The 26,389-nt window shown below is 31.7% G+C and overlaps 2 protein-coding genes across 2 annotated transcripts in view; one reads left to right on the top strand and one right to left on the bottom strand.

Annotated features, from left to right (window-relative positions):
- Window positions 1-26,389, top strand: part of LOC126885567 (protein O-mannosyl-transferase TMTC1-like) — a 229,139-nt gene that overhangs the window by 165,932 nt on the left and 36,818 nt on the right. The window lies entirely within an intron of this gene.
- LOC126878455 (toll-like receptor 6) lies at window positions 2,698-24,391 on the bottom strand. Its single transcript, XM_050650520.1, has 2 exons — window positions 24,325-24,391; window positions 2,698-16,879 (listed from the first exon to the last, which is right to left on the bottom strand). The coding sequence occupies exon 2, from the start codon at window positions 16,875-16,877 to the stop codon at window positions 14,073-14,075; it is 2,805 nt and encodes a 934-aa protein (XP_050506477.1). The 5' UTR covers window positions 16,878-16,879; window positions 24,325-24,391; the 3' UTR covers window positions 2,698-14,072.

Below are 26,389 nucleotides of genomic sequence, written 5' to 3'. Positions count from 1 at the left end.
TTCTTTACCTAAAAATAAGGATGATAACCAGATTTGAAAAAAAATATGAAGATCGTCTGTTTTAGCATGTGATTATCCGGGCCATCCAACTACTAGATAAAGCGGGTCTAAAAGAAGACTCAAGAGAAGTACATCCTGCGAGTTAGTGAAGTCAAAATCAGTGAATATGAAAGCCTTGCCTAGTGTGGCCTAACAAACCAGAGATATAATAATTGAAGAAAAAGATCTTCTGTATAAAAGGTATATTAGTTTGAAAACCCCAATAAAGGGCTACAGTAAAATACAGAACGTTTTCGCTCTAAAGAGAGCATCATCAGTGTTCTAAGCAAGCTCTACATGATAAGCCACCAAAAATACCTAGGTTAAAACCCTTAAAATGCCGACCAAAGGTCTTACATTGGCATATTATTTATTAAACCCCGGCGATGGGTGAAATTTAAAGAGGTATACGTCAAGCCACCATATGACTATACCACGAGCATGTGGGTGGTTGAGTTGATTTCTCTGTCTTCACAAAGAGGCAACTTAGTTGGCTTTCACCTTTCTCTTTGTGAAGACAGAGAAATCAACTCAACCACCCACATGCTCGTGGTATAGTCATATGGTGCCTTGAGGTATAACTCTTTAAATTTCACCCATCGCCGGGGTTTAATAAATAATAAGGCAATGTAAGACTGTTCTTCATTTCTCTTTGTTCTTTTATAATTTGATGATCTAAACATAACATGTCTCAAAAGATCGTGGACAAATGCTCAAGTTTATATAATATTTTCAGTAGACGATTGGTGGATATGGACTTTCCTCTTACGTTATATTTACTAATTATACGTATTTATTATGTTGATTGTGTTGTTATAAATAAATGAAATAGCTATATGTATAGCAAGGGAGGAAAGCGCTACTTTTCCTCCCGCGAATGAAGTTTACTGCCCGACTCGTAGCGGAGGGCAGTAATCATTCAAGGGAGGAAAAGGCACTTTACTCCCATGTTATACATATGGTTTTTCCACCTTCCTCACATAACCAGTAATTTTTTCATTTTTACTTAATTTATTTATGTAACTAACCAACAAAATTTATTAGAACTAAAACTAACAAGTAGGTACAATATAACTGTCAACTGTCAAATATAGGTCAAATTATTAATGTAAACATTGTTACCTAAATAAAAATAATAATATACTGTTTTTTACCATTCTGCAAAATACAGGGTGTTTTATAAATAAACGTTAAAATACAGAGTGAGTTTTATGTATGGAAACACTCAATTATCTCGAAAACGGCTTGCCCGATTTTTATAGATTTTGGTAGGTAGGAGTTTTCTAATGCGTTCGATATTATAGTGCTAATTACATTGTTGTCAGATCTTCTGTTTTTCTGAAAATCCAATGAACTTTCTTATTTCAAATGGACCATCCTATATACTTTTTGCGCTTTGAAGTCCTTAAGAAATGCTGATTATTTTTTATGTTATATTGCCTATACCTAAATGCCATAATTCCGGAGTTATAGCTACATTTATTAAGAAAAAAATTTAAATTTAAACAAATTATAAAAATCAATTTTTTCGGCCCAGGTGGATACTATTTTAAGTTCTTTGGATCATTGGGAACAAAAAAGTTTTTTTTGTAATTTTTCTCTAAAGTTAATCGTTTTCGAGTAATAAACAATTTAAAACTGAAAAAAATCGAATAATGACGATTTTTAAGGTTCTAAAACACAAGTCAAAAATATAAATCTTGAAATTATAAAGTACCTAAATTCAAGCCCAACTCTTCTTCTGATAGCTTGCCATAAGATTTTTTGTCTCTTTTTATTCTAAAACATTGATTTCTAATTTTTAATGAAGTGCATATGAGAGGACGGGCGATCATTTAAAATAACAATATTTTAAAATGAAACAATCTTAAATTACTTATCGGTATCTGATAAAATAAGACTTGAGGTTGAATTTGGATACTTCGTGGTTTCAAAAATAAAATTGTTTATTTGTGTTCTTGAACCTTGAAAATCGTCATTATTCGATTTTTTTCAGTTTTAAATTGTTTATAACTCGGGAACGATTAATTTTAGAGAAAAATTATAAAAGATCTTTTTTGTTCCCCATGATCCAAACAACCTAAAATAGTGTGTAACCGGGTCAAAAAAATTGATTTTTATAATTTGTTTAATTTTTTTTTAAATAAATGTAGCAATAACTCCGAAATTATGGTATTTAAGTATAGGGAATATAACATGAAAAATTATCAATATTTATTAGGGACTTTAAAACACAAAAAATATACAGGGTGTTCCATTTAAAATAAGAAAGTTCATTAGATTTCCAGAAAAACGGAAAATATGACAACAATGTAATTAGCACTATAATATCGGCCGCATTAGAAAACTCATACTTAACAAAATCTATGAAAATCGTATAAGCCGTTTTTGAGATAATTGAGTGTTTCCATACATAAAACTCACTCTGTATAAAGATACTTACGTAATAGAAAATAGATATTGTACAGGCCGTCAATAAGTTATATTTCATGAATTAAATACCATGTCGTCACTTTTAATTCTCCTCCCTAGGGAGGAAAAGTACAACTTTGCTCCATACAATCAGGTCCGGAAAAGTTTACTTTCAGTTGAGGTAGGTGTAACAATATTATTTTAGGTACGTTTTGGCTTCTGTTCATACAGGAAACTAAATAATAATTATAAAATTTAATATGTTTTATTAGTACAGTACATAATATTATTTGAAATTTTAAAAATATAATAAATAAACATTAAGGTTACTTCAATGGTTTTAATTACATTTATTCCTATAAAGTATACCGTGGTTATTGTATAAAATTCAAGTATAAAATCTGATTATTTTTAAAATTTTAATATTATAATATTCAATATAATAAATACATTATCAATATTAATATCACAAGACAGTGAGAATAAAGTGACAATAATCCGACAATTTTTCGAAAGCTTGTTGCCCAGCAAGGAAATATTCAGACGAAGGTATCAATAAAATGTTAGTAAAAATTATTTTTATAAATACAGTTTTATTCATGAAATAATCTTACCGAAGTACACTCGAGTGCTTAAAATTGCCGATTTTTATCCGAAATTGCCGATTTTATTTTTTGCGGAAAGATTAAAATTTAATGGTTGCTCGTGTCAGGGTCGAGCGTGTACAAAATTGCCAGTATGGCACGCTCGTGTAAGAGTCGAGCGCGTACCTTAAGGGGTTATTAGATATACAAAATAAATTGAATTTTTCAAATGCTTTTAATAAACATGCTAAAATCAATGCTTGTGTTCTGACTTTATCGAGTATTGTTTCTGATGCAATGTCATTATTAGTCTTACACTAGCTTTCTAAATTATTGATAAGTTGAAGTTTGAAAAAACTGGCAGAAGCGTTAATAACACTTTGTGGTTTCGCTACACAGGCCATATTGTATAAGATGCTAAGTAACACAACCAATTATAGGCCAGGAAATGAACCATTTTGGCTCGCCATTTTTTTCGTCCAGCATGGATTTACTTGAAATTTTCGCAGATGGTAAGGAATATAACCAAGAATAATTTTCTATATCATACCACTATACGCGAAAACCTTGAGGGTGGTTGCCACCCCATCTCGGGCGTGAGAATTTTTCTCTACATTTTAACCATGGAAATCGATGTAAAACATAATTCTAAGAAAAAAATGCTCTTTAAGTTTTCGTCGTAAAACTAATATTTTAAGTTATTTGCGCTTGAAAGTTAATGGTTTTCGACGAAAAAATCGACTTTTTTTAGAGGGTTTTTTGAGAATAACTCAAAAAAGATGCAGATAATCAAAAAAACTGTAATTATAAAAATTGTATTTTTTACAAAGATAAAAAAATCCTTTTTTCTTTAATTTTTCTCCAACTAACACGAACCGAGAGAAGGTATGTTAAGGCAAGCCGTACACCAACGAAACATGAAACGAAAAACATGAAACATGAAACGTAAAACACGTTTGATGAAAATTAAACACGGCTAAACAAATCTTGAAGTCCGTCTACCAATGAAACAAGTGTGATTCATGCTCATGACACATTTTTCTTTTCGGAGAGTTTCATAAATGGCCGGACGTATATTTGTTTAGCAGTGTTTTATTTCCATGAAACGTAATTTACGTTTCATGTTTCTTTGATGTGCCGCCTGCCTAAAGGTTAGCTTTTTTCATCACATGCATAATTTGAATTATTCGAAGCGAAATAATGGGAAAACTGCATTTTGCGAGGTAAACTTACATAATCTTTTTTCAAGTATATAATTATTAGTAGATTAATAAAAAGAAAAAATTTTCTACCATAAAAATTAGGCGACTTATGATAAAAATAACGTCGCTAGATACCTACTTTTGTACAAAATAATCAGTGAAAACAACCCGCTAACTATCCTCCTAATTAAAATTTATTTTCACCCTTTTGTAATTTTTTTATATGTATTATCAATACACCCAAAAAGTTTGATCTATTTAAAAGGCATAATTTTAGAAAAATTGGAGATTAAAAATAAATTGATTTTTTGTAATTTCATATTTTTTACTTTTTCTTCAAAATATCTCCGAAAATATTGGAGATACGAAAAAAATTATAGAATACTAGTCCAGGAACCAAAGCATTTCACCTCGAAATTTTTACAGAATGGATCAATTTGCTTGAAAATTTGAGATTAAGTAGTGGATGGTCCATGGATCAAAATCTATATGATGCCGACACGCGCTTTTACCATGGGGGTGGTTGTCACCACATCTCGGAGGTGGACATTTTTTTATTATATTTTGACCGCAAAAGTTAATAAAAATATTCATTCTAAGCAAAAAATGTTCTATACATTTTTGCGATAAAGTTAGTAGTTTTTGATTTATTTGATGTCGAAAGTGTTTGTTTTATATCTAAAAAATCAATGGTTTTCGACGGTATACTCATTTACGATTCACTCAATTTTTGCCGTAGAACAAATTTTATTAAACCAAGTTCTTGAGAATTAAATAACCTATCTACAATTTTATATTTAAACATTTTTTCGTATCTCTGATGCTAATCGTTCTATTCTGAAAACAATGGCAGTTTTTACCAAATTGCACAAACATTCGTTATCGCTTTAAACTTCAGTTTTTAAAAAACTAATTATTCTAAGCCAGTCAAACTGTTAGAATCTATTAACAATACATAAATAAAGAAGAATAATTAAGGCAAATGACTAAAAATACCGCTAACTTGCATTATTATGCTTCCAATTGGATTTCTCCTTTTTTTTCTTCAAAAAAATAAAATGATTTTTTAACCCTAACTTGTCCATTTTTTGTCTTAGAAAGTTTTTAAAAAAATAATTTTATAGGCTTTTACAAGATATATAAGGCTATTGATATTAAATCCTTTTAAAATTCTCAGTCACAAAAACAGTTGGCATTGAAAAGGTTGGTAAAGGTAGTTTTTGCGTGATATTACAAGTTGTAATTGTCAATAGCTCACTCAATTGTCCTTCAAATTACATTTCGAACATTTGTACTAATTGTAGTGGCATTTTCTGCCGCTGATCACAGTTTAAAGAAGAAGAATAAGAAAAAAGAAGATATTAGGCTTCTTGACACGTGACGTGGGCACATCACTGTTTTCTTTTTCTGTGCGCGGCTGATCACACGCGTGTTCGAAATAATTTTATAAAAATTGTTAAAAAGCGTTTAAAATGCCAAAAAAGGTCATCAAAGAGTGATTGTTTATCCCGAAAGCGGCGGAAATATGAAGAGTTGCAACAGAAATTGCTAAAGTTGAGAGAGAAAATGGATGAAAAGGACTCAGGTATTTATATGATATTTTTTTTGATTTTCTTATGGTAGTTAAATTAAATTTAGCGTGAATAAATAGCTATATTTATTAATTATTTACAAGTGACAATTTTAATCAACTTCAAACATGGAGACTTTTATTTTGTTGTTATCAATATATTTTTCTGTTGCCATAGTGCCTGTTTTTTCTCCATCTTCCTGTTCGAATAAAAAACAGGCACTATGTTGCCGGACTGCACTGGTTTTCCTATTAATGTTTATTTCGTAGAAAATGGGTTAACATAAATGACATGCAAAAACGTCACATTTTGCAAAGAAAAATTATATTGTTTGTCTCAATAAGGGTGCCTTGAGGTAGTCCAAAGTAATACAGACTAAATAATTAAGGATATAACAATAAATCAGAGGGTACTTTTAAGTTGCCCAGAAAATCTTTATGATTATGTGACCTGCTTCTATTTCTCAGAGGCACTTTATATTAGCCCAGAAGTATAGAATGGAATATATTTTTATTTAACTAATTTTACATATTTTACTTCGAATTTACATCACAAGAATAGCAAGTTACTTACACAAAATTTGTGTTTGGCTTGTCTTCAAACAATAATACTAGGGGAGCGGGTATGTTTTAATAGCCCACAAAATCTTTATGATTTATTTGAGATGCTCCTATTTCTTAGGCTCTATTTTATAGTAGCCCAGAAATTTAAAATACAATACATAATATTTATTTAAATATTTTTTTGTACATTTTACCTTGATTTCACTTTTCAAGCGTAGCAAGTTTACTTACACTAAATTTTTGTTTGGTTTTGTCAAAATATTCAAAATAATATTACAGAAACCATTGTGGAAGTGCATAGCCCGTCAGTTTCACTAAATAATACAGACAATGAGATCCAATGCAATTTGAGCATAATTGAGGATTTTGGTTTTACAACCAGCAGTACTTATTGAGGAGTCCCAACAACAAAGAGAAGAATTTTTCATTGGAGAGGTACTTACACAGAAATAATCTATTTCTCTAAATATGATTAACTTAATTGGGGAAGACCCATTAAAAACTAACCTTAATGCTTCTGAAATGTTGCCAGATGTAGCAAAAAGGCTAAACTATTCTCTTTCCAAAGGCTTAGACAAAAGTATTGTGGGTAAACTTACAGAAAAATTCTTACCTGCTACAAACTGCGAAAGACTTTGCCCACCTCAGTTAAATTCTGAGTTTTTATCTGCCATAAAAGATAAAAATAAAATTAGGGAAGATAAATACTTGCAAACTATGCAAACAATTTTAGCTGCAAGTATTATGTCCCTTTATAAAGAGGTCGAATTAGGATTAAAAAAAAAAAAAAAAAAAAAAAAAAAAAGGAATATCGAAACAATTGCCAATTCCATAAACTTCAATATAGAAGTGTTTTATAAGATGTCCTTGCACAGAAGATTTTTGCTCAGTTCTTCATTAAATTTAAAATTTAAAAAATTATTAGACGAGCAACCTATAGATAAATATTTATTTGGGAGAATTTGATTGAAATATTGAAAGAAAGCAAAGATGCAAGATCGGCAGCTTTTCAAGTCAGCTCTATAATGAAGCCACAAAAAGCCACTTTTTGTCCGAAGACTGCGCCACAACGCCAAGCTGTTTTTACCACTCAGCATACAACAAGAGTTCTTACAGAATCTAACAACTTCAATCAGCAGAGTTTAAACTTCAATCCAGCCTCAAACAGACCAAGATTTCGACAAAGCCACTACCCAAATCATCCTCAACCAACATCGAGATACAAACAGTCGAGCAGACAACAGCACCAAAACCCAACCAGAACAACCAGGAGGTCATACTAAAGGTAAATAAAAAATCAGCAGGAAATGTGGCTAATTATTTTAAAAACCGGAAAAAGATTACTTCAGACATCAAAGTTTTAAGTTGGGTCCAAGGTTTTAATATTTTATTTAAAACAACACCGTCTCAAGAGAGAGCACCAAAAGTTTTTCATAGACCGAAATGAGTCCTATGATTTAGCTATAAAGCAATTACTTGATAAGGGAGCTATTTCTCCTTCTTCACATACAAGAGAGCAATTCCTTTCTTCATATTTTCTAGTGCCCAAAAAGGACGAAAGTCATAGATTTGTTTTAAATTTAAAACAGTTAAATTGCTTTATAGAAGCCCCACATTTTAAGTTGGAAGACTATAGGTCAGTTCTCAAGCTCATTTTCAAGGGTTGTTTTATGGCAAAAGTAGATTTACAAGATGCCTATTTTGCTATTCCTCTTCATGAAAATTTAAAAAAATATATTTAAAATTTGAGTACAAAAATATTCTATATCATTTCAACTGCTTACCATTTGGTTTGAGTATCTCGCCTTTTATATCTACGAAAACCTTAAAACGAGCCTTAAACAATCTAAAAACAAGAGGCTTTACTTCTGTCATTTTTTTAGATGACACTTTACTGATTTCAAAATCATATTTGAAATTTAAAGAAAATATTGTTGAAACTTGGTCAATGTTTTCCCGCCTGGGATTTACTATAAATAAAGAAAAAGTATACTTTCACCCACACAAATTATAACTTTTCTTGGTTTTACGTTTGATTCTAATAAAATGATATATTTTGCTCCTGCTGACAAAAAAGAAAAAATAATTAATAGTATTCAGACCATCAAAAATAAAAGTACATGTATGATAAGATCATTTGCAGCTTTAATCGGTCAGTTGGTAGCAGTTTGTCCTTCAGTTAAATATGGAACATTATACTTAAAAAATTTAGAAAAAGAAAAGTGGCTTGCTCTTTCTAAAACTAATAGTTTTAACACAAAAATGACCATACCTAAATACTTGTAAAACGATTTCAATTGGTGGTTAGGTACATAACATACCAATTAGTGAACAAAATATAAAAGAATCTAATTATGTACTTGAAATATTTTGTGATGCATCTATTTTAGCATGGGGAGCATGCGGTAATGATAATAAAACTCATGGTTTTTGGAGTTATGAACAGCGAGAACTACATATAAATGTTCTTGAGTTATTGGCAGCATATAATGACTTGAAATCCTTTTCCAAGGAATATAGGAATTGTAATATTTTGCTAAGAATAGATAACACAACAGCTGTATCTTGTATTAACAAGATGGGGAGTGTGCAATACTCTAATCTTAACAACATTTGCAGAGAAATTTGGCAATACCGTGAAAATAGAAATTTAAAATACTTGCATCTTATATCAGTACAAAAGAAAATATTATTGCTGATTCAGAGTCAAGATCTTTGAAAATAGGAACAGAGTATTCTTTAAGTGATAATTGTGTTAATATAATTTTTAAGCAGCTTCATATTCCAGAAATCGATTTGTTTGCCACATATCTTAACAAAAAATGTGCAAGGTATGTATCTTGGAAACCTGACCCCGAATCGGAGAAAGTTGATGCCTTCACTATAGATTGGCATGGATTAAAATTTTATGCTTGTCCACTCCACCTTTTGCTATTATTCCAAGAGTTTTAGAAAAAATCATATGTGACAAAGCAGTAGGAATTGTGGTAGTAGCAGAATGGCCAAATCAGATTTGGTAACCAACCTTTAATAAACTGATATCAGGCAAAAAGATAATTTTAGGACCTGATAAAAATTTAATTTTGAACCCTTTTAGGCTTTCATATCCGGGACACCAACATCTTACCCTGACTATCGCATGTTTGTCAGGCAAGATTTTTTAAGAAAAGGTATTCCTGAGCATTCCATCGCAATTGTGATTGCATCTATTACAACAAAAAAAACTAAATTTACATGATACAGTTTTCAAGAGAAGGTGGAGGTATAGTATAGAAAAAAATATGGACCCTTTTGCTTATGAATTATCAAATATTATTAATTTTATTAAATATATCGTAGATCAGGATTATACATATAGTTCTACAAACATTCATAGAGCTGCATTGGCATTGATAATAGATATACCAGAAAATCATAAAAACATGTTTAAAAATTTTTACAAAAGTATATATAATCTCAAACCTTCATTGCCCAAATATCAATTTACTTGGGACCCTCAACCAGTATTATTTTATTTAGAAACATTATTTCCTCCCACAGGTCTTTCCTTGAAAGAACTTACTTGCAAACTTGTAATGTTGATTGCTCTGACTACAGCTCACAGGTTGCAATCCCTATCTCTAATAAAAATACAAAATATTTTCATGGATCAAGATAAAATTGCGATTTTGATACCAGATAGGATAAAGACTTCTTCGAAAAATAAAAATCAACCTATTTTAAGATTTCTCTATTTTAAAGAAAAACCACAGTTGTGTGTAGCATCGACTTTATGTCACTATTTAGAGATTTCTAAAAATATTCATCTTCAATCAGAGGACAAGTTGTTTATAACAATAAAAAAACCATATAAAGCAGCATCTACGCAGACTTTGAGTAGATGGCTAAAAGATGTTTTAAAATTATGTAACATAGACACCAATATTTTTAAAGGGTATAGTGTTAGACAAGCATCTACGTCAGCAGGAGCTAGGCTAGATTAAATAAGTATAGAAACTATTAGAGAGACGGCGGGATGGACAGAAAATTCTCAAGTATTTAATATTTTTTATAATAAACTTACTTACTAGCAAAAGATTACGGACTCTTTGCAAAAACTATATTGTCTGTTTAGTCCATATTATATGCTTCTGCGTTTGTTTATTGTTTGTTATACATTGGTAATTATATGTTTTAAAAACATTACTCTTAATTGTTCTAATATTTCTTTTTTTTTTTATAAAGTTCCTAATAAAAAAAAATGTAAAATATCGATTTTTGGATTGCAATGTAGTTTTGTTTAATTATCGCACAATATTGCTTAATCTTTCAACAGCCTACAATTAGTACAAATGTTCGAAATGTAATTTGAAGGACAATTAATTGATTGGTTGACTTACCTGTTAAGGAAGGACAATCATAATTGTCCTATCTTACATTTCGAACATTTGTACGCTCCCTCCCTTTGATTCTTTCGAACCCACCCGTTTTTGTGCGATCAAAAAAGAAAAAAAAACAGTGATGTGCCCACGTCACGTGTCAAGAAGCCTAATATCTTCTTTTTTCTTATTCTTCTTCCTTAAACTGTGATCAGCGGCAGAAAATGCCACTACAATTAGTACAAATGTTCGAAATGTAAGATAGGACAATTATGATTGTCCTTCCTTAACAAGTAAGTCAACCAATCAATTAATTTTTGCCGTAAAAAAATTTTTGCAAACCAAGTTCTTGAAAATTACATAAGCTACAATTTCATATTTAAATATTTTTCCGTATCTCTGATGCTAATCTTTCTATTCTGAAGAAAAGGACATTTTTTACCAAGCTACAAAAACTCGTTATTCGCTTTAAACTCAATTTTTTTAAAAACTAATCATTCTAAGCCGATTAAACTATTAAACTTCTAGAACCTACTAACAATACCAAGAAAACCAAATCAGGTCAATGACAAATTTTAATTAGGGTGGTGATTAGGGGGTTGTTTACCATCACTCTCTTGCTGGAAAAAATAGAAATTTTCTTTTTATTATATCACTTAATTTTTTTAGCTGGAGATTTTTTTTATTTCTTGAGATACATATTTTTAAATATTTTAAATTAGTTTGAAAAAGTTATTCTCAAAAATGCATAGTTTTCCCGTTCTTTGACTTTGAAACTACAATATTTAGCATTTGACGAAGAATAGCCAACATAAATATAATAAATTATAGCCGATTACTATTGGTCTTAGAGAAAATAAAAAAAAAAACAGTTTTGTTTATTATTGAAGTTATACTTCTTTACCGGCGATAGAGGGTGAATTTTTATATGGTAAAACCTAGCGACCGGGCGCATGCGCATTATAACTTTGTTCTGATTGGATGTTCAAATGACATGTCAAAAATTATTCAATATGGCGGCTGTGGCACAGCTGTAGTTAGATTATTTATGGTTGTTGCATTTTAAAATTTGTGTGAAAAGAAACAACAAACAAAAGTTAGTTAATAGTTATACTGCCTTTTTAAATAGTTTTCATATACCTATATTTTTGGACTTTTGGACTATTTTGGACAAGGAAAACTCATTCAAATTTGGTAAGTAGTTTTTATTATAATCATATTGTAATTATACATTTGGATTAGGTTGAAATACATACATTTATTTTCTCAATAATGCGGATTTTAGAGAGAAATCCCAAATTAGGTTCGATTTTTATTTTTAAATTATGATTTTTTGGCGTAGATTTATTTATCTAGTAGGTATGTAATGCTTTGATTTACATACTTAATTTGATTACCAACAAAAGTTCTACCAATCTTCATCTAATATATTGTTTTCTTACTGTTTTGTTATATTTTTATATTTTCTTCCATAAAATTTAAACTACATAATTTAATTTTCAAAACAACTGTCAAACAGTAAAACGTTCAGTTACCGTATTTTTCCACGTGATAAATAATGTGGGATTGGACGAGTGAGTCTACGCTTCGATTACGAATCAAAGCGCCACCAAATTCACGGGTTCAATTCCCGATGCAAGTTTTTATTTTTTTATTTTTTTATGCATGTTATGATTGTAAGTATATTTGCTATATAATTTTTTTTTTCAGAAAATGCGTATTTAAAATTTTTGCCAACAATTATTATCGTTCAGAAATCTTTTTCCTTTGTGGCATTTTTCAATGTGTTTGTGTGCGTTTTATTCTTTTATTTTTTTAAATTTTTGGTATTGTCTTAAAAATCACATAATATGTAGTAGAAGTATAACTTCTTACGTGCGTACAAAGTACACACACATTCTTGTTTCAAAAGGTACTTGTTTTAACTAAAGTTTTTTTGATAAAACGAAAACTTTTTTGATAAAACTATTAATGTTATCAAAAAAATATATAGAACGTTTTTGTTTATTAATGTTTTTACCAACACTTGCGGTCAAAATATAATAAAAATTTCCACCCCTGAGATGGGGTCGCAACCAACCCGATGGTAAAAGCGCCTTTCGGCATGATATAGATTTTGATACTTGGACTATCCACTACTTATTCTCAAATTTTCAAGCAAATCGATCCATTCTGTAAAAATTGCGAGGTTTTGTCCTATTTTAAGCTTCATTACATGGACTATACTAAATTGTAGCTTTTTTAACAACTAAAATTTTTCTGTGCATTGGTTTTCTCTGTGACTATTTAGTGGGGTATAGCTGTTTAAAACCTCTATTGACGAGCAAACAACCCCTTATTCAAGCACTTTAAACTCACCCCACTTAAAAACTAACGGATCTAAGGGAATTTAATTTACATATTCTTATAGCTCTTTAAAATCCCCAAAAAATCGTTTTTGAAAAAACTTTTTATCACCAAAAATTAAGGAGCGATATGTTTATAAAACTATTTTTTTTTTCAAAAAATTCGAATAGCTTGAAAATTCGAAAGAAGACGAAGATGATAAATATCGATCTCGATGAAGATGACTAAAAAAATATTTGAATTTGTATTTTTGTATTTGTAAATTCGTACTGCTACCTTTTTTTCTGTAAAGATCTATTAAATTAATTATAAAAATTGCAATGCTATTAAGGGTGGTTTTTAAGGGTTAAAATATTATGATATTATGTCCTAAGGCATAAAACAATCATTATTGAATCAATCAAAACACAATTTTACCCATGTTATGGTTTAAAATGTTTTTGTATCATTTTTGAAAATAAGGGGTAGTTTACACCACTAAAAGTAATCAACGCCCTCAAACACGATATAGTATATCAAGTACAGGGTTAGATGATCCTAATCCCACCTTTTTATGCAAATCGATGCAAGCCTAGATCATTATTTTAGGATAAATCAATTCTTTATACATAGCTCCAACAAGGGTGGTTTTAGGGGTTGAAATATTATGATATTATATTCTAAAGCATAAAACAATCATTATTTAAGTAATGAAAACCAAATGTTGACCATAATAAAGTTTAAAATATTATTTTATAATTTTTTACAATTAGGGGTAGTTTTCACCCCTAAAAAACCAAAAGCGTACAACGGCTCAATACAGAAAATGAACTAGAGTTTAAAATGAGCCAAATCCCAAGTTTTTGTACAAATCGATGCTGGACGAAAAAATTGCGCGGTTTTGCCATTTTTTCAGCTTCATTTCTGGCCTATAATAATAATTGTAGAAACAAAATCTTATTTTAATGCGCACTGGTGCGGACATGATGATAGTAATTAAACCCTCAGGAACTGATAATTATAATGTATTGTCTCTGGCCGAGAGTGCAGTGGGTGCGGTCATAGTAGATGACGATATTGATGATGTTTTATCGCCTAAACAGGTTATTCCATCGATATTATCAATGTCATACCTAGGATTATCTGGCATATAATTTACATTTCGTAGGTCCATTGTTTCTAAAATTTTTTTTAAATCATCGCACTTGTATTGGTTATAGTTAATTCCTACTTGTTCTAAACTTGGAAAGTGCTTACCAAAATCATCTATCAATCCAGTATATGTAATTCTTATGCCAGTATTATCCATTAAAAATGTCTCCACATGTGAATATCCATTATAATAATTTATTTGCACGTTTACCCCCAAATTTGGGTTATTGGAGATATTTAAAAATTGTAAGCGATTTCCATTATTCATATCAAGCAGATATAATAAATTGTTGCCATCTACTCTTAGTTCCTTTATATTTGTGGAATAATATAGACTGGAAAAATCTGGCAACATATTTTGTTGCATATGTAAAATCCGTATGTTTGGAAACGACTGAATAACAATTTCAGATATTTCTGTTAACATATTATTTGATAAAATTAACGTCTCCAAGTTTTTGTGCAGTATCTTATTTGATTCACTCAAATTTTTCAGTTGACAATGACCTAAATTCAAACTTTTTAAGTATGGTAGTTCATTAGTTAAAGACAATAAATCTATAGTTTCTAAAGCATTGTTTGATAAATCCAATATAGATATGAGACTAAGATTTCTGAAAAGTGCTGGATCCAAATATTCAATCTTATTGTTATTTAGGAATAAATGTTGTAAGTTGTTAAGCCCAAAGAAAGCATCCTTTTCGATTTTCCTCAACTTACCATTTGACATATGCAGAGACTTTAGGTGATGTAAATCTTTAAACGTGAAGTCCTCTAGAACGTCTAAATCTTTGAAGAAAATTGTTGCATTCAGTTCCAACAAGTTAAATAAACCAGTAAAAACTTTGGTATCTGAAGTTATTTGTACAGTTGTATTTTTGAAGTCCATATATTCTAATTTATATGAGCCTAATAGAAAATTATCCGATATACCATAAATATAAGAATCTAAGATATGTAAATTTTTTAAGTTAATGCTCACAAGAAATTGTTCACTTAATAATAAATTTTGGTGTATTTGTAGAAACAAATGAGCAATATTGATGGTTGAATCAAAATATATTAGATCAGATATTTCTCCTAAATATAGTGCATGGGCCTGGATATTGGAAAATGTACCACCTATGGAATTAAAATAATTATTCCTTAAATCAATGATATTTAAGTTTAACATATTTTTAAATGCACCGTTATTTATTTGCTCAATTCCCAATCCTGAGAGTTGCAGTCCATTCAGTTTACTTAAGTCTTGAAAAGCACCACTATGAATAGTTAGTCCATTACGTTTAGTCAAATTACTTTTAGAAAATATTATTGTCTCAAGGGAGTCTAAGTTGGAGAAAGCGTTTTCTTTTATGGCTTCCAAATAGTTTTCAGAAAGATCTACAGCTGTTAAATTTTTCAGGTTGTAGAAAGTACTTGATTCTATGACTAGTATTTTATTATTGCTTAGATTGATAGATTCTATATTTCTTAACAATTTAAAACTATCGGATGCAACATGTTCTATTAAGCAGTGTGACATATTTATGTATTTTAAATTAACACAACGTCTAAACGTATTTGACGTAACTTCTGATAGACTGTTTAATGACATATCAAGAGAATACAGGTCAGTCAAATTATCTCCAAGCTCAGTATCACAAATACTTTGATCTAAATAATTTCCTGTTAAATTTATTTCACCTATACGATTTTGTGCTTTAGAAAATATAGTCCAGATACTTTTTATTTCGGAAAAGGAAATATTTATTTTTTTCAATGTTGTTTTCCCTAGTATAGGACTATCTAACTTTGATAGGTTATTGTAACTAAGATTCAGTTCAAAACAGTCTGAGTCAAAATCAAAAAAATTTTCTGGTATTGTGGTAAGATTGGTATTGGAAAAATCTATTACTGCAGAACTACTTTGACAGAAAATGTTAGGTGATATTTTTTCAGTTACTAAAGAATTTAAATTTGTATGAGAAATGTCAAACAACTCAAAAACAATAAGTTTACTAGAGTATGGCATAAAGTTAGTAAACATTTTTTGTACTTTTAAATGATCAACAAAATTTTGAACATTACATCCTAAAATGTATAGATCATTTTTTCCTAAAACGTATACATCACTTAAATATGTGTTATAACTTAGGTCAAGAGATTTTCCCATGAAATCCCGATCAGTGGTATACTCGGTGTACTTGGTAAGATTATTATAACTTAAGTCTAGGTAATCTAAAACTACTTGTCTTTTACTTATATCAATAATAGAAATATTATTATGACTTAGATTCGCTATCTTAACGGAATCTGGCAAACCAGCGCAAAACGCAACATTATCTATGTAATTTTCACTTAAATCCAGATTTACCAACTTACTAAATACTGTGAAGATGCTGTCAGATATACTCTTTACAGATGACCTGCGGATGGCTAAATCTGTTATAGTTATATTTGGTAACAAATCACTTAAGTTAGGAAAGTCAGCAATGGTCTCATACTTGGAGTCTTCAATTATTATCGTATTTATATAATTACTTGATAAATAGTCTTCTTGGTTAAATAATTCGTACAAAAACTGGTCTTGATTTATTTTGCTGCAGTAAAAAGTATGGTCATTGAACCAACAAGATCCACAAATTCCTTCGCTTGGATATAACATCAATAGCAATACAATCAGCAACATACCTTAAAAAAATATATTTATTTAATACGCATTCAACAGGCATTTTATGGTGACTTCCAAGTATAGACATCAATGCACAGAAGTCCAGCTGAGGCTATCAGTGCGAAAATGATGTAACCCACAACCCACAATTTTACCGAAAACCTTTTATTACGTTAGTTATCCATTATATTATAACTACTTTTAAATGCAGAGTGGCTCAAGTATATTGGTGTTCACTACATTATGCGTCTGAAAATATTTAAACAAGGAATAACTTTAATATAGGTATCTAATAAAAGCATTTTGGTAAAATTGTGGGTTGTGGGTTACACCACTTTTGCACTGATAGCCTCAATTAATATTGAATACAGAAATCAAACCGAATACATACTCTTGCATAAAAGATGGATAACTCCAGTACTAAATGTAAAAGCTCTGCTTGGAGCATACTGTTGATCAAAAATAAATAAGTTGCTAAAAATGAATTTGCAAGTTCATACTACACACAATTAGAAAAAATATTTTAGACAAAACCGCTAAAGGTATTATATTATATTATATTATATTATATTATATTATATTATATTATATTATATTATATTATATTATATTATATTATATTATATTATATTATATTATATTATATTATATTATATTATATTATATTATATTATATTATATTATATTATATTATATTATATTATATTATATTATATTATATTATATTATATTATATTATATTATATTATATTACATTATATTATATTATATTATATTAGAATACAGAAGAATTCCAAGTATAGCTTATCTTCTTCTTCTTCAGGTGCCATCTCCGCTACGGAGGTTGGCAATCATCATAGCTATTTTAATTTTTGAGACAGGAGCTCTAAATAGTTGTTTTGAGCTGCATCCAAACCATTCTCTCAGGTACTTCAGCCATGAAATTCGTCTTCTGCCGATGCTTCTTCTGCCATCTATCTTTCCCTGCATTATGAGTCGCAGGATGCCATATTTCTCGCCCCGCATCACATGTCCGAGATACTGTAGTTTTCTTTCTTTAATTGTAAGTTTAACTTCCTTCTCTTTACCTATTCTTCTCAGTACTTCATTTTTCGTAACTCTATCTACCCAGGAAACCCTCATAATTCTTCTATAGGTCCACATTCCAAAGGCGTTAAGTCGTCTCATTGTCTCTACATTTAACGTCCATGAATCCAGTCCATAGTATAGTACACTGTATACGTAACATTTTGTTAGGCGTACTTTAAGAGCTAATGTTAAATCTTTGCTACATAGGGTCTTTTTCATTTTCATAAAATTAGAACGTGCTTTCTCGATTCTGACTTTGATTTCTGCAGTGTAGTCATTATTTTCGGTTATAAGTGTTCCTTAGGTAAGTGTACTTTTTTACTCTTTTGATCTGCTGGCCCTCTACTATCAATATTTCGTTAGTATTATGGTTGTTTTTACTAAGTTTCATAAACTTCGTCTTTTTGATATTGAGAGAGAGTCCGTACTCCCTACTACACCTTACTATTTTACTCATGAGTATTTGCAGGCCTTGTAAACTATCGGCTATTTTTACTGTATCATCTGCATACCTGATGTTGTTAACTAAGACTCCATTTACTCTTATGCCGACTGTTTCATCTTCCAGAGTTTCTCGCATTTCCTCGTCAGAATATGCGTTAAATAATAGAGGTGATAATATGCAGCCTTGCCTGACTCCTCTCTTTATTTCTATTTCTTCAGATCTTTCTTTTTCTATTCTTACTATTGCTCGCTGATTGTCATAGAGCGGTGTTATTAGTCTTAAATGTCTTTCATTTAGGTTTTTAGTTTTTAGAATTTCCATGAGTCGGTCATGTTTTACTTTATCAAACGCTTTATTGTAGTCTATAAAACAGACGTAAAGAGAACGGTTAACATTCAAACATCCCTGTGTCAGCACGTTGAAGGAGAATAATGCCTCTCTGGTGCCCATACCATTGCGGAACCCATATTGAGTTTCACTAATATCCAGCTCCAGTTTAGTGTGTATTCTGGCGTGGATAATTTTCAGCAGAATTTTCAAGGTATGTGACATTAGGCTTATGGTTCGGTAGTCACTGCATTCTTTGGCATTCACTTTTTTTAGCACACACACAAATGCTGATGTCAACATTTCTCTAGGGATGATTCCCGTAGTATAGAGAGCGTTGAACAGTTCTACCATTATGTCCAGGTTTTTATCGTTGACCAACTTTATCAGCTCCCTAGGTAATTCATCTGGACCAGCAGATTTATTGGTTTTCGTAGAGTTTATTGCCTGACTAATCTCTGATTTGCTTGTCTCTGGGCCTACGTCTCCAGTTTGGCTATCTACGGATGTACTAGCTTCGCTCTGGTCATGAAATAGTTCCTAGATGTACTCTTTCCATCGTCGTAGTTTTCGTTCTGTCTCCATTATAATATTTCCGTTTTTGTCGAGCAATATATTTGAGGTTCTTCTATTTCCTATTCCGGCTAGTTCTTTGACTTTTTTATGTAGGTTGAAGTTGTCATATCTGTTTTGAAGTTCTTCTATTTCTTTACATTTTTCAGAGTAGTAGGTTTCTTTAGCCTCCCTAATTTTTCTTCTTATTTGGTTTTCAACTGTTTATAGCGGGTCTTATTAATTGTTTTGTTTTTTCTTCTTTCATTCATTAACTCTAGAATTTCCTCCGTTATCCATTCTTCTTTCTTACATTTGGTTGTTGTAAGTACTTTCTTACTTGGCTCTAATATAGAGGTTTTGAAGAATTGCCACTGCTGTTCTACGTTGCAATTATTTCCTGGGTTTCTATCTAGATTTGTGTTGATTTCATGTTTCAAATTTTCTTTTGTTTCTTCTGACTTAAGTTTCTGTATGTTAAGTTTATTATTGTTGCGGCTTTTTTGCGTCTTTTTTAGTTGAAGTTGAAACCTAGCAATAAGAAGACTGTGATCAGAAGATACGTCTGCTCCTGGATATGCCTTTACTGCCTGAATTGAGTTTCGATATCTCTGCTTTATTAGGATGTAGTCAATTTGACTTCTGACGATTTTGTTGTCTTTGTCAGCTGGCGATTTCCATGTATAAAGGCGTCGCTTAGGTAATTTAAAGAATGTATTTGCGACTATAACATTATGCTCCTTGCAAAATTCTATTAGGCGATCCCCTCTGTCATTTCGTTCGCCAAGTCCATATGGCCCTACATTAGGGTAGCATTTTCCTTAGCCAATTTTTGCATTGAAATCACCCATGATATCACTGTTATGTCTCTAGATGCTGTGAACTGTAATGTTTTATGAAGTTCGCTGTAAAAGTTTTCTATTTCTTCTTCATTTTTGTCAGCAGTTGGCGCATAAATCTGTATTAGGTTCATTTTTCCATGGGTTGTCAATAACTGCAACATTATAATTCTTTCGGACACCGGAACGAAGCCTAAGTATAATTTATAAACAAGGAAAAACCACAAACAACAGAATTGAATAGAATATGCAATGGAATAAATATCTGGATACATTCAGCAGAAAAATTATTGCACACCTGGTAAACCCCAAAAGAACAAACAAGAAGAAGAAGAAGAAGAAGAAGAAGGAAAAGAAGAAGAAGAAGAAGAAGAAGAAGAAGAAGAAGAAGAAGAAGAAGAAGAAGAGGCTAATAATATAAAGAAAAATGTGGACTCTCTCTCAGCGTTCTATTTGATGTGCCCATGCGTGACAAATATTGACGATTTTTATTCTGTTTAACAGCTCGTTTTCTTATGTATTCTTTAAAACACCCTTAAAAACTACGTAGTCAGTATAAGATACCTTCATGATTTTACGTTAACGCCACATTTCGAAAGCCTAAATTTTCTTGCAAGTGGCGTCTGCGGGAGTCCACTGCTCAACTCCTTATAACATTATAGGAAAGATATAACATCGTAGTAACCTGATTTTAATGAGTACTGTAAATCAGGAGATTTGAAGAGCTTAGCCCTTTATAGAAATTTAGATTTTGGTTTATCTATCCTACATTTGATTTCCAGAGATGGTCCCAATTTTCATTGAGGTTCATACCAAGGTAGATATATGTTTTTACTCTTTCTATTTGTTGATCGTTCAAACTGGTTCCTCCAAATTGATGTTTTAGAGACGATCATCATCGCCATCTTTATTTTGCCTGGAGCAGCCCGGAAAAAATGCACAGATATTGTGTTAAACAATATTCGGAGGTTGTTTGATCAGGATGTTCTTGTTCCTCCGGGATCTCGCTTTTCAAATAGTTTTCCTTGCAGGATTGCTTCTATGAGGATATATCTGGATTCATTTCACATAATCTGTCTAATGTATTATAGGTGTTAGAAATGATCATGTCATGAAAGTAGGATTGCACCAAGGCTCGGTGCTTAGTCCGTATTTATCCTCATTAGATTTGGACCAGATAACAGCGAAACTAGAGGGTAACATACCAAAGTGCTTAATGTATGCTGATGATGTCGTGTTAGTAGGAAATAATGAAAGGGATCTAGAACAAAAACTGGAACAGTGGAGGCAAGCTCTGGAGGAAAAAGGTTTAAAACTTAGTAGGACAAAAACAGAGTATTTGGAATGTCCATTTAAAGATGGAGTTACTACAAATAAAATGGTATCTTTGGATGGTGAACTGATTGTAAAAAGCAATTATCTGGGATCGGTATTACAGAGTATTGGAGAAATAGATGGAGATGCATGCAGTAGAATTAGGGTTGGATGGATAAAGTGGAAGGAAGCGAGTGGTGTGCTGTGTGACAGCAAAATTCCAATGAAGTTGAAGGGAAAATTCTATAAAACAGCCATAAGACCGGCTATGATGTACAGAACTGAATGTTGGGCAGTGGAAAAAAAGAGGAACAACGAATGCATGTGGCAGAAATCAGAATGCTGAGATGGATGAGTGGAATGACAAAAAACGATAAAATTAAAAATGAGTATATTAAGGGAAGTCTAGGTGTGGCACCAATTGATGCCAAAATGAGAGAGCATAGGTTGAGATGGTTTGGTCATGTTCAACGTCGAGACGCTAATCACCCAATACGAAGAATTGCTGAAGTGCAGATTCTTGGAAGGAGTAGGAGAGGAAGACCAAAGAAGACGCGGGGGGAGACGATTAGGCAGGACTTGTTGGTAAAAGGGATTAATATTGATATGATCCAAGATAGATTAATTGTATGGAGAAATGCAATTAGGGAATCCGACACCGCATATGGATAAGGCGAAGATAATGATGAGAAATGATCATGTCAGTACCTCTCAGTTCTTCTTCATTCTTGTGATCACCCCGTCATTGTGACTCGGAGTATCCACAGGATCTTAATTATCCTCTGATATAGCCACATCTCAAGTGCTTCCAATATTATGCAAATATCTTCGTTCAAGCTTCAGGATTTAACAACATAAAAAAGAACAGAGAAGATATTGAATCAGAGCAATCTTAATTGTATACCAAGAGAGACCTGTGGCTCTTGAAGGAGGCCCACATCCGGTTGAAAGTGGATCTAGCTTTTCCAATGCGTGCTCTTATCTCCTGATTAAATCGCTTATTCCTCAACCGTCACAAATTCAAACTATTGAAAATTAGTAAGAACAACAGTAATAACGAAGCCCTATTGGTAGAAGAATAATAGAAGAAAATATTGTAATATCGAAAGAATAAGGAAGTAGAAGTAATTGAAAACTATTAATACAATCATCATCATCATCCAGCACTTTGCGTCCACTGCTTGACATAGGCCTTCCTAATTTTTGTCCATTGTGCTCTATTTTGAACACTTTGCATCCAATTTCTAGACATTTTCTTGAGATCGTCATTCCAACGAGTAGGTGGTCTTCCTCTACTTCTTTTGTCTAATCTCGGCCTCCACTCAAGTAATCTCTTCGTACATCTTCCATCACTGATTCGGGCAACGTGTCCGGTCCAGTTCCATTTCAGGGTGGCAATTCGGGAAATTACATCGGTAACTCCTGTTCTTCGTCTTAAGTCTTCATTTCTAACTCGGTCACGAAGCGATATACTCAGCATTGACCTTTCCATTTTCCTCTGGGCTATTTGCAGCATTTTAGAAGTTGTAGCTGTCAATGTCAAAGCTTCGGCACCTTAAGTCATCACAGGCAACACAAACTGGTCAAATGTTTTACGTTTTAAAGAAATTGGTATATCGCTTTTAAATATGTCTTTGAGTTTTCCATGGGCTGCATATGCTAGGTTTATTCTTCTTCGTAGTTCGCATGTTTGGCTCTCTCTTGTGATCTTTATTTCGTGTCCAAGGACACTATACATATACCTTGTACACGAAATAATAATACAAATTAAAGACTATATAGCTCATATAAGTTATAAATGAAAAACACGCACCAAATTTATAAAAATTAAATAGGTTCTTTGTAACTCAGTTTTGAGGTAAACTCTACAAATACGATTGCTCAATTGTTACGTACCCAATGTTCTATACGATGTACTTTAATGTGGCGTCATAAAGTGATAGAAAGGCTTGAGTATTTTGAGATGAGCACGTATATAAATATTGCTAGAACTGCATTGTTATAAAGAACGTAGGCAATAAAAGAAGGAAAACTGTGATATCCTGGATATACACTCAACCAAACTTATATGGAATCACTATATATTTGAATTCTGTAGCTATTGGAAGCTATATGTGTAAATATTTTAGTTGGACTATATATAAGGAGAAAGTTAAGGGATTCTGAGTCAACTAGGCAGCACAAGACTGACCACGACCACGTAAATTGGTGTCACCAATGTCAAGACTGGAATATTGGAAAATGGAATAGTGTGATATTTTAAAAGGAAAGTAGGATATGTAAAATCAGATGATTAACGAATTCGTGTAAGAGGGCGAGGAAGAGAAGCAAAAACAGAAACTGACATATTTGCTCACAAATATAAAAGATGAAGGGTCATGTTCTGGGAAGCAGTTAGGATCGGTACAAAAATCCTTTAATTTTCATCCAACCAACTTTAATAACTCGCAGGTATGTTGATTTGGTACTATAACCTGTAGTTATGGTCCGGAGAGGTGCAATGAAAAAAAATTAAATTTAGCTGTAATGCGCTGAAAATAATAAAAAATATCAGATGATTCCACATAAGTTTAGTTGAGTGTACATAAATAGGGCGTGAAAAAATCTACGACTAACAATTAAAGATGAAACAAAGTGCAGAAGAATTATCGAAATAAGACAATCTTCCTGGTTGAAAGACAAAGTTGAAGACTTCCTGGTTGTCAAATAGTATGATTGTAGCTCAAAACAACTTTCTAGATTAGTTGCTTCTAAAATTACTGATTATGAAGAAATTTGATTGCTCTTCTACACATAAAAGATTATAGTTTTATTTGATATTTTTCGCACCGAAGTTTTATAACATCTCCGAGATCTGTGGACTAACATAAATTGCAAAATTATTATAAAAAAAACTTACTTTCTATATTTTAAACTCTTACACAAATAATAAATTCAAAATAGATTTTAAACAAGTAGCATTACTTTTATATAGGTTGATAAGATAATCAAAAATTATAATATTTTATCTATGAAACATGCATACATGTATTTTATAAAATCGATAAAAACACAGAGCAGTTACGGATACAAGCATTAATATTTTTTCTACGGGCGTGCTATAAGAGCCACTTTCACGCACGCATTTCGTTTCCGAAAGTTGCACTTTACCGCACGGCGTGCGTGAAAGTAAAATACCTTTTAATATGGCATTATAATATATTATAATACATGTAATAAACTAATATTTAGATATTATTTACTAATTTATTTCAAATATATCTTATTGTGTTAATGTTTTAATGAAATTCACGCGATTATTTCATTCATAGGAGATTCTGACCAATAGAAAGCTACATAAATCTAAATTAAATCGATAATTATGATAATTTCCCGTCGTCAAGTATATTACGGCAGATTCCCTTCGTTGCTACGAAAAAATACATTCAGTGACATTAATGACAATTAATGTTTTAAAAATTATAAAAGTGACGACTTTCAACAGTCAAATTAATATTTAAAACAACTGTGTGTTTAATTGTACTAATTTGTACTTACGTAAATAAATTATAATAAAATTTTGGTGTTGAACAGTTTTATTCATGAAATAATCGCAACAAATTGCACTCGATCTCTAAAATTAATATAGAATTTTAGAGCTCTTCTGCAATTACTACTGATAAAATTCGATGAAATAAAATTACTTTGACTTAATATTAAAGTCAGATCAGTAGAAAATTACAATGGTTTTGAATCGTCGTCATGGAAACCAATATCGTCGTCGTGGTAACCCATTATATTGAAAGTTTGGTTTTTACAACCTTGTCAAAGAATTAATTTGTGTATTTTCACTTCTAAATAAAAATTGATATAAGTCTATTTTTGGGGCTTTTTCCAAACGTACGGCCTTAGAAAAAATATTGTTCCTAACTCATGCGGAAAGTGTCTCCGCTATCGCGTCGTTCGGGTCAACGGCAGTCTCGTGCGTGAAAGTATCACTTTCCGCACTAGTTAGGAAAATAACTATTTAAAACCCTTTCCAGTCCAAATTATTTCATTCACATTCATTTTTGACTAACGCTTACTCATGGACGAAGACACCAGCCAAATGAAACAGATGCTAAGGGTTGCAGAAATTAAAACAATAATGGGGAAAATAAGTAGAGACAGGATGAGAAATACAAACATTAGAGAGCAATGCAAAATTCAAGATATTATAAGATGGGGAAGGCAGTGCAGGAGGATGTGGTACAACAGTGTAAGACGAATGGATGAGAATAGACTCTCAAAAATTTCCCTAGAAAACATCCCGGCCGGTTCAAGAACCCCCGGAATATCACCTAAAAATGGAGGGATAGTTGGCAATGTACCTCACAGGAAATTAACCAGAGGCAGATTCAGAATTAAACAGATCGAAAGATCTCTTTTTCTTCTTCTTTTTCTTCTTCTTGTAATAAGACTATGTCCTGTTTCTTCTGTTACAGTCTTTGCTGCGATCCGGAGCTCCAACTCTCGTACCATCGTTTTTTGGGTCTTCCTATGGGTCGCTTGGTGTTGGGCTTCTGTGTTTTCGCCCAATGCGCCATACGTTCAGGGTCCATCCGATCTACGTGGTCTCTCCACATGCGTCGTCGCGCTCTTGTCCATCTCACTACGTCTTGAACGCCTAGCTCTCTCAATGCGTCTTCGTTTCGTATTCTATCTCTGAGTGTGATACCTCTTATGGATCTTAGGGTTTTCATCTCTGTTGTTCTCATTATTTGTTTGGTCTTTGTTGTCTCGACCCTTGTCTCAGCTGCGTATGTTAGTACGGGTCTAACACATGTCTTATAAATGCAGACTTTGCTTTCGGTGCTCATATATTTATTCCGCCAGATGATATCCCTCAGGAAACCAGATATTCTCGCTGCTTTCGTTGCCTGCTGTTTTGATCCTTGCCACAGATGCCTGTCGCTAGATATTTTCACACCTAAGTATCTACAATC

Source organism: Diabrotica virgifera, chromosome 5 (assembly GCF_917563875.1).
Source record: "Diabrotica virgifera virgifera chromosome 5, PGI_DIABVI_V3a".
In the NCBI taxonomy this organism is placed as follows: Eukaryota; Metazoa; Arthropoda; class Insecta; order Coleoptera; family Chrysomelidae; genus Diabrotica; species Diabrotica virgifera.
This window is presented reverse-complemented; position numbering and strand designations above follow the sequence as displayed.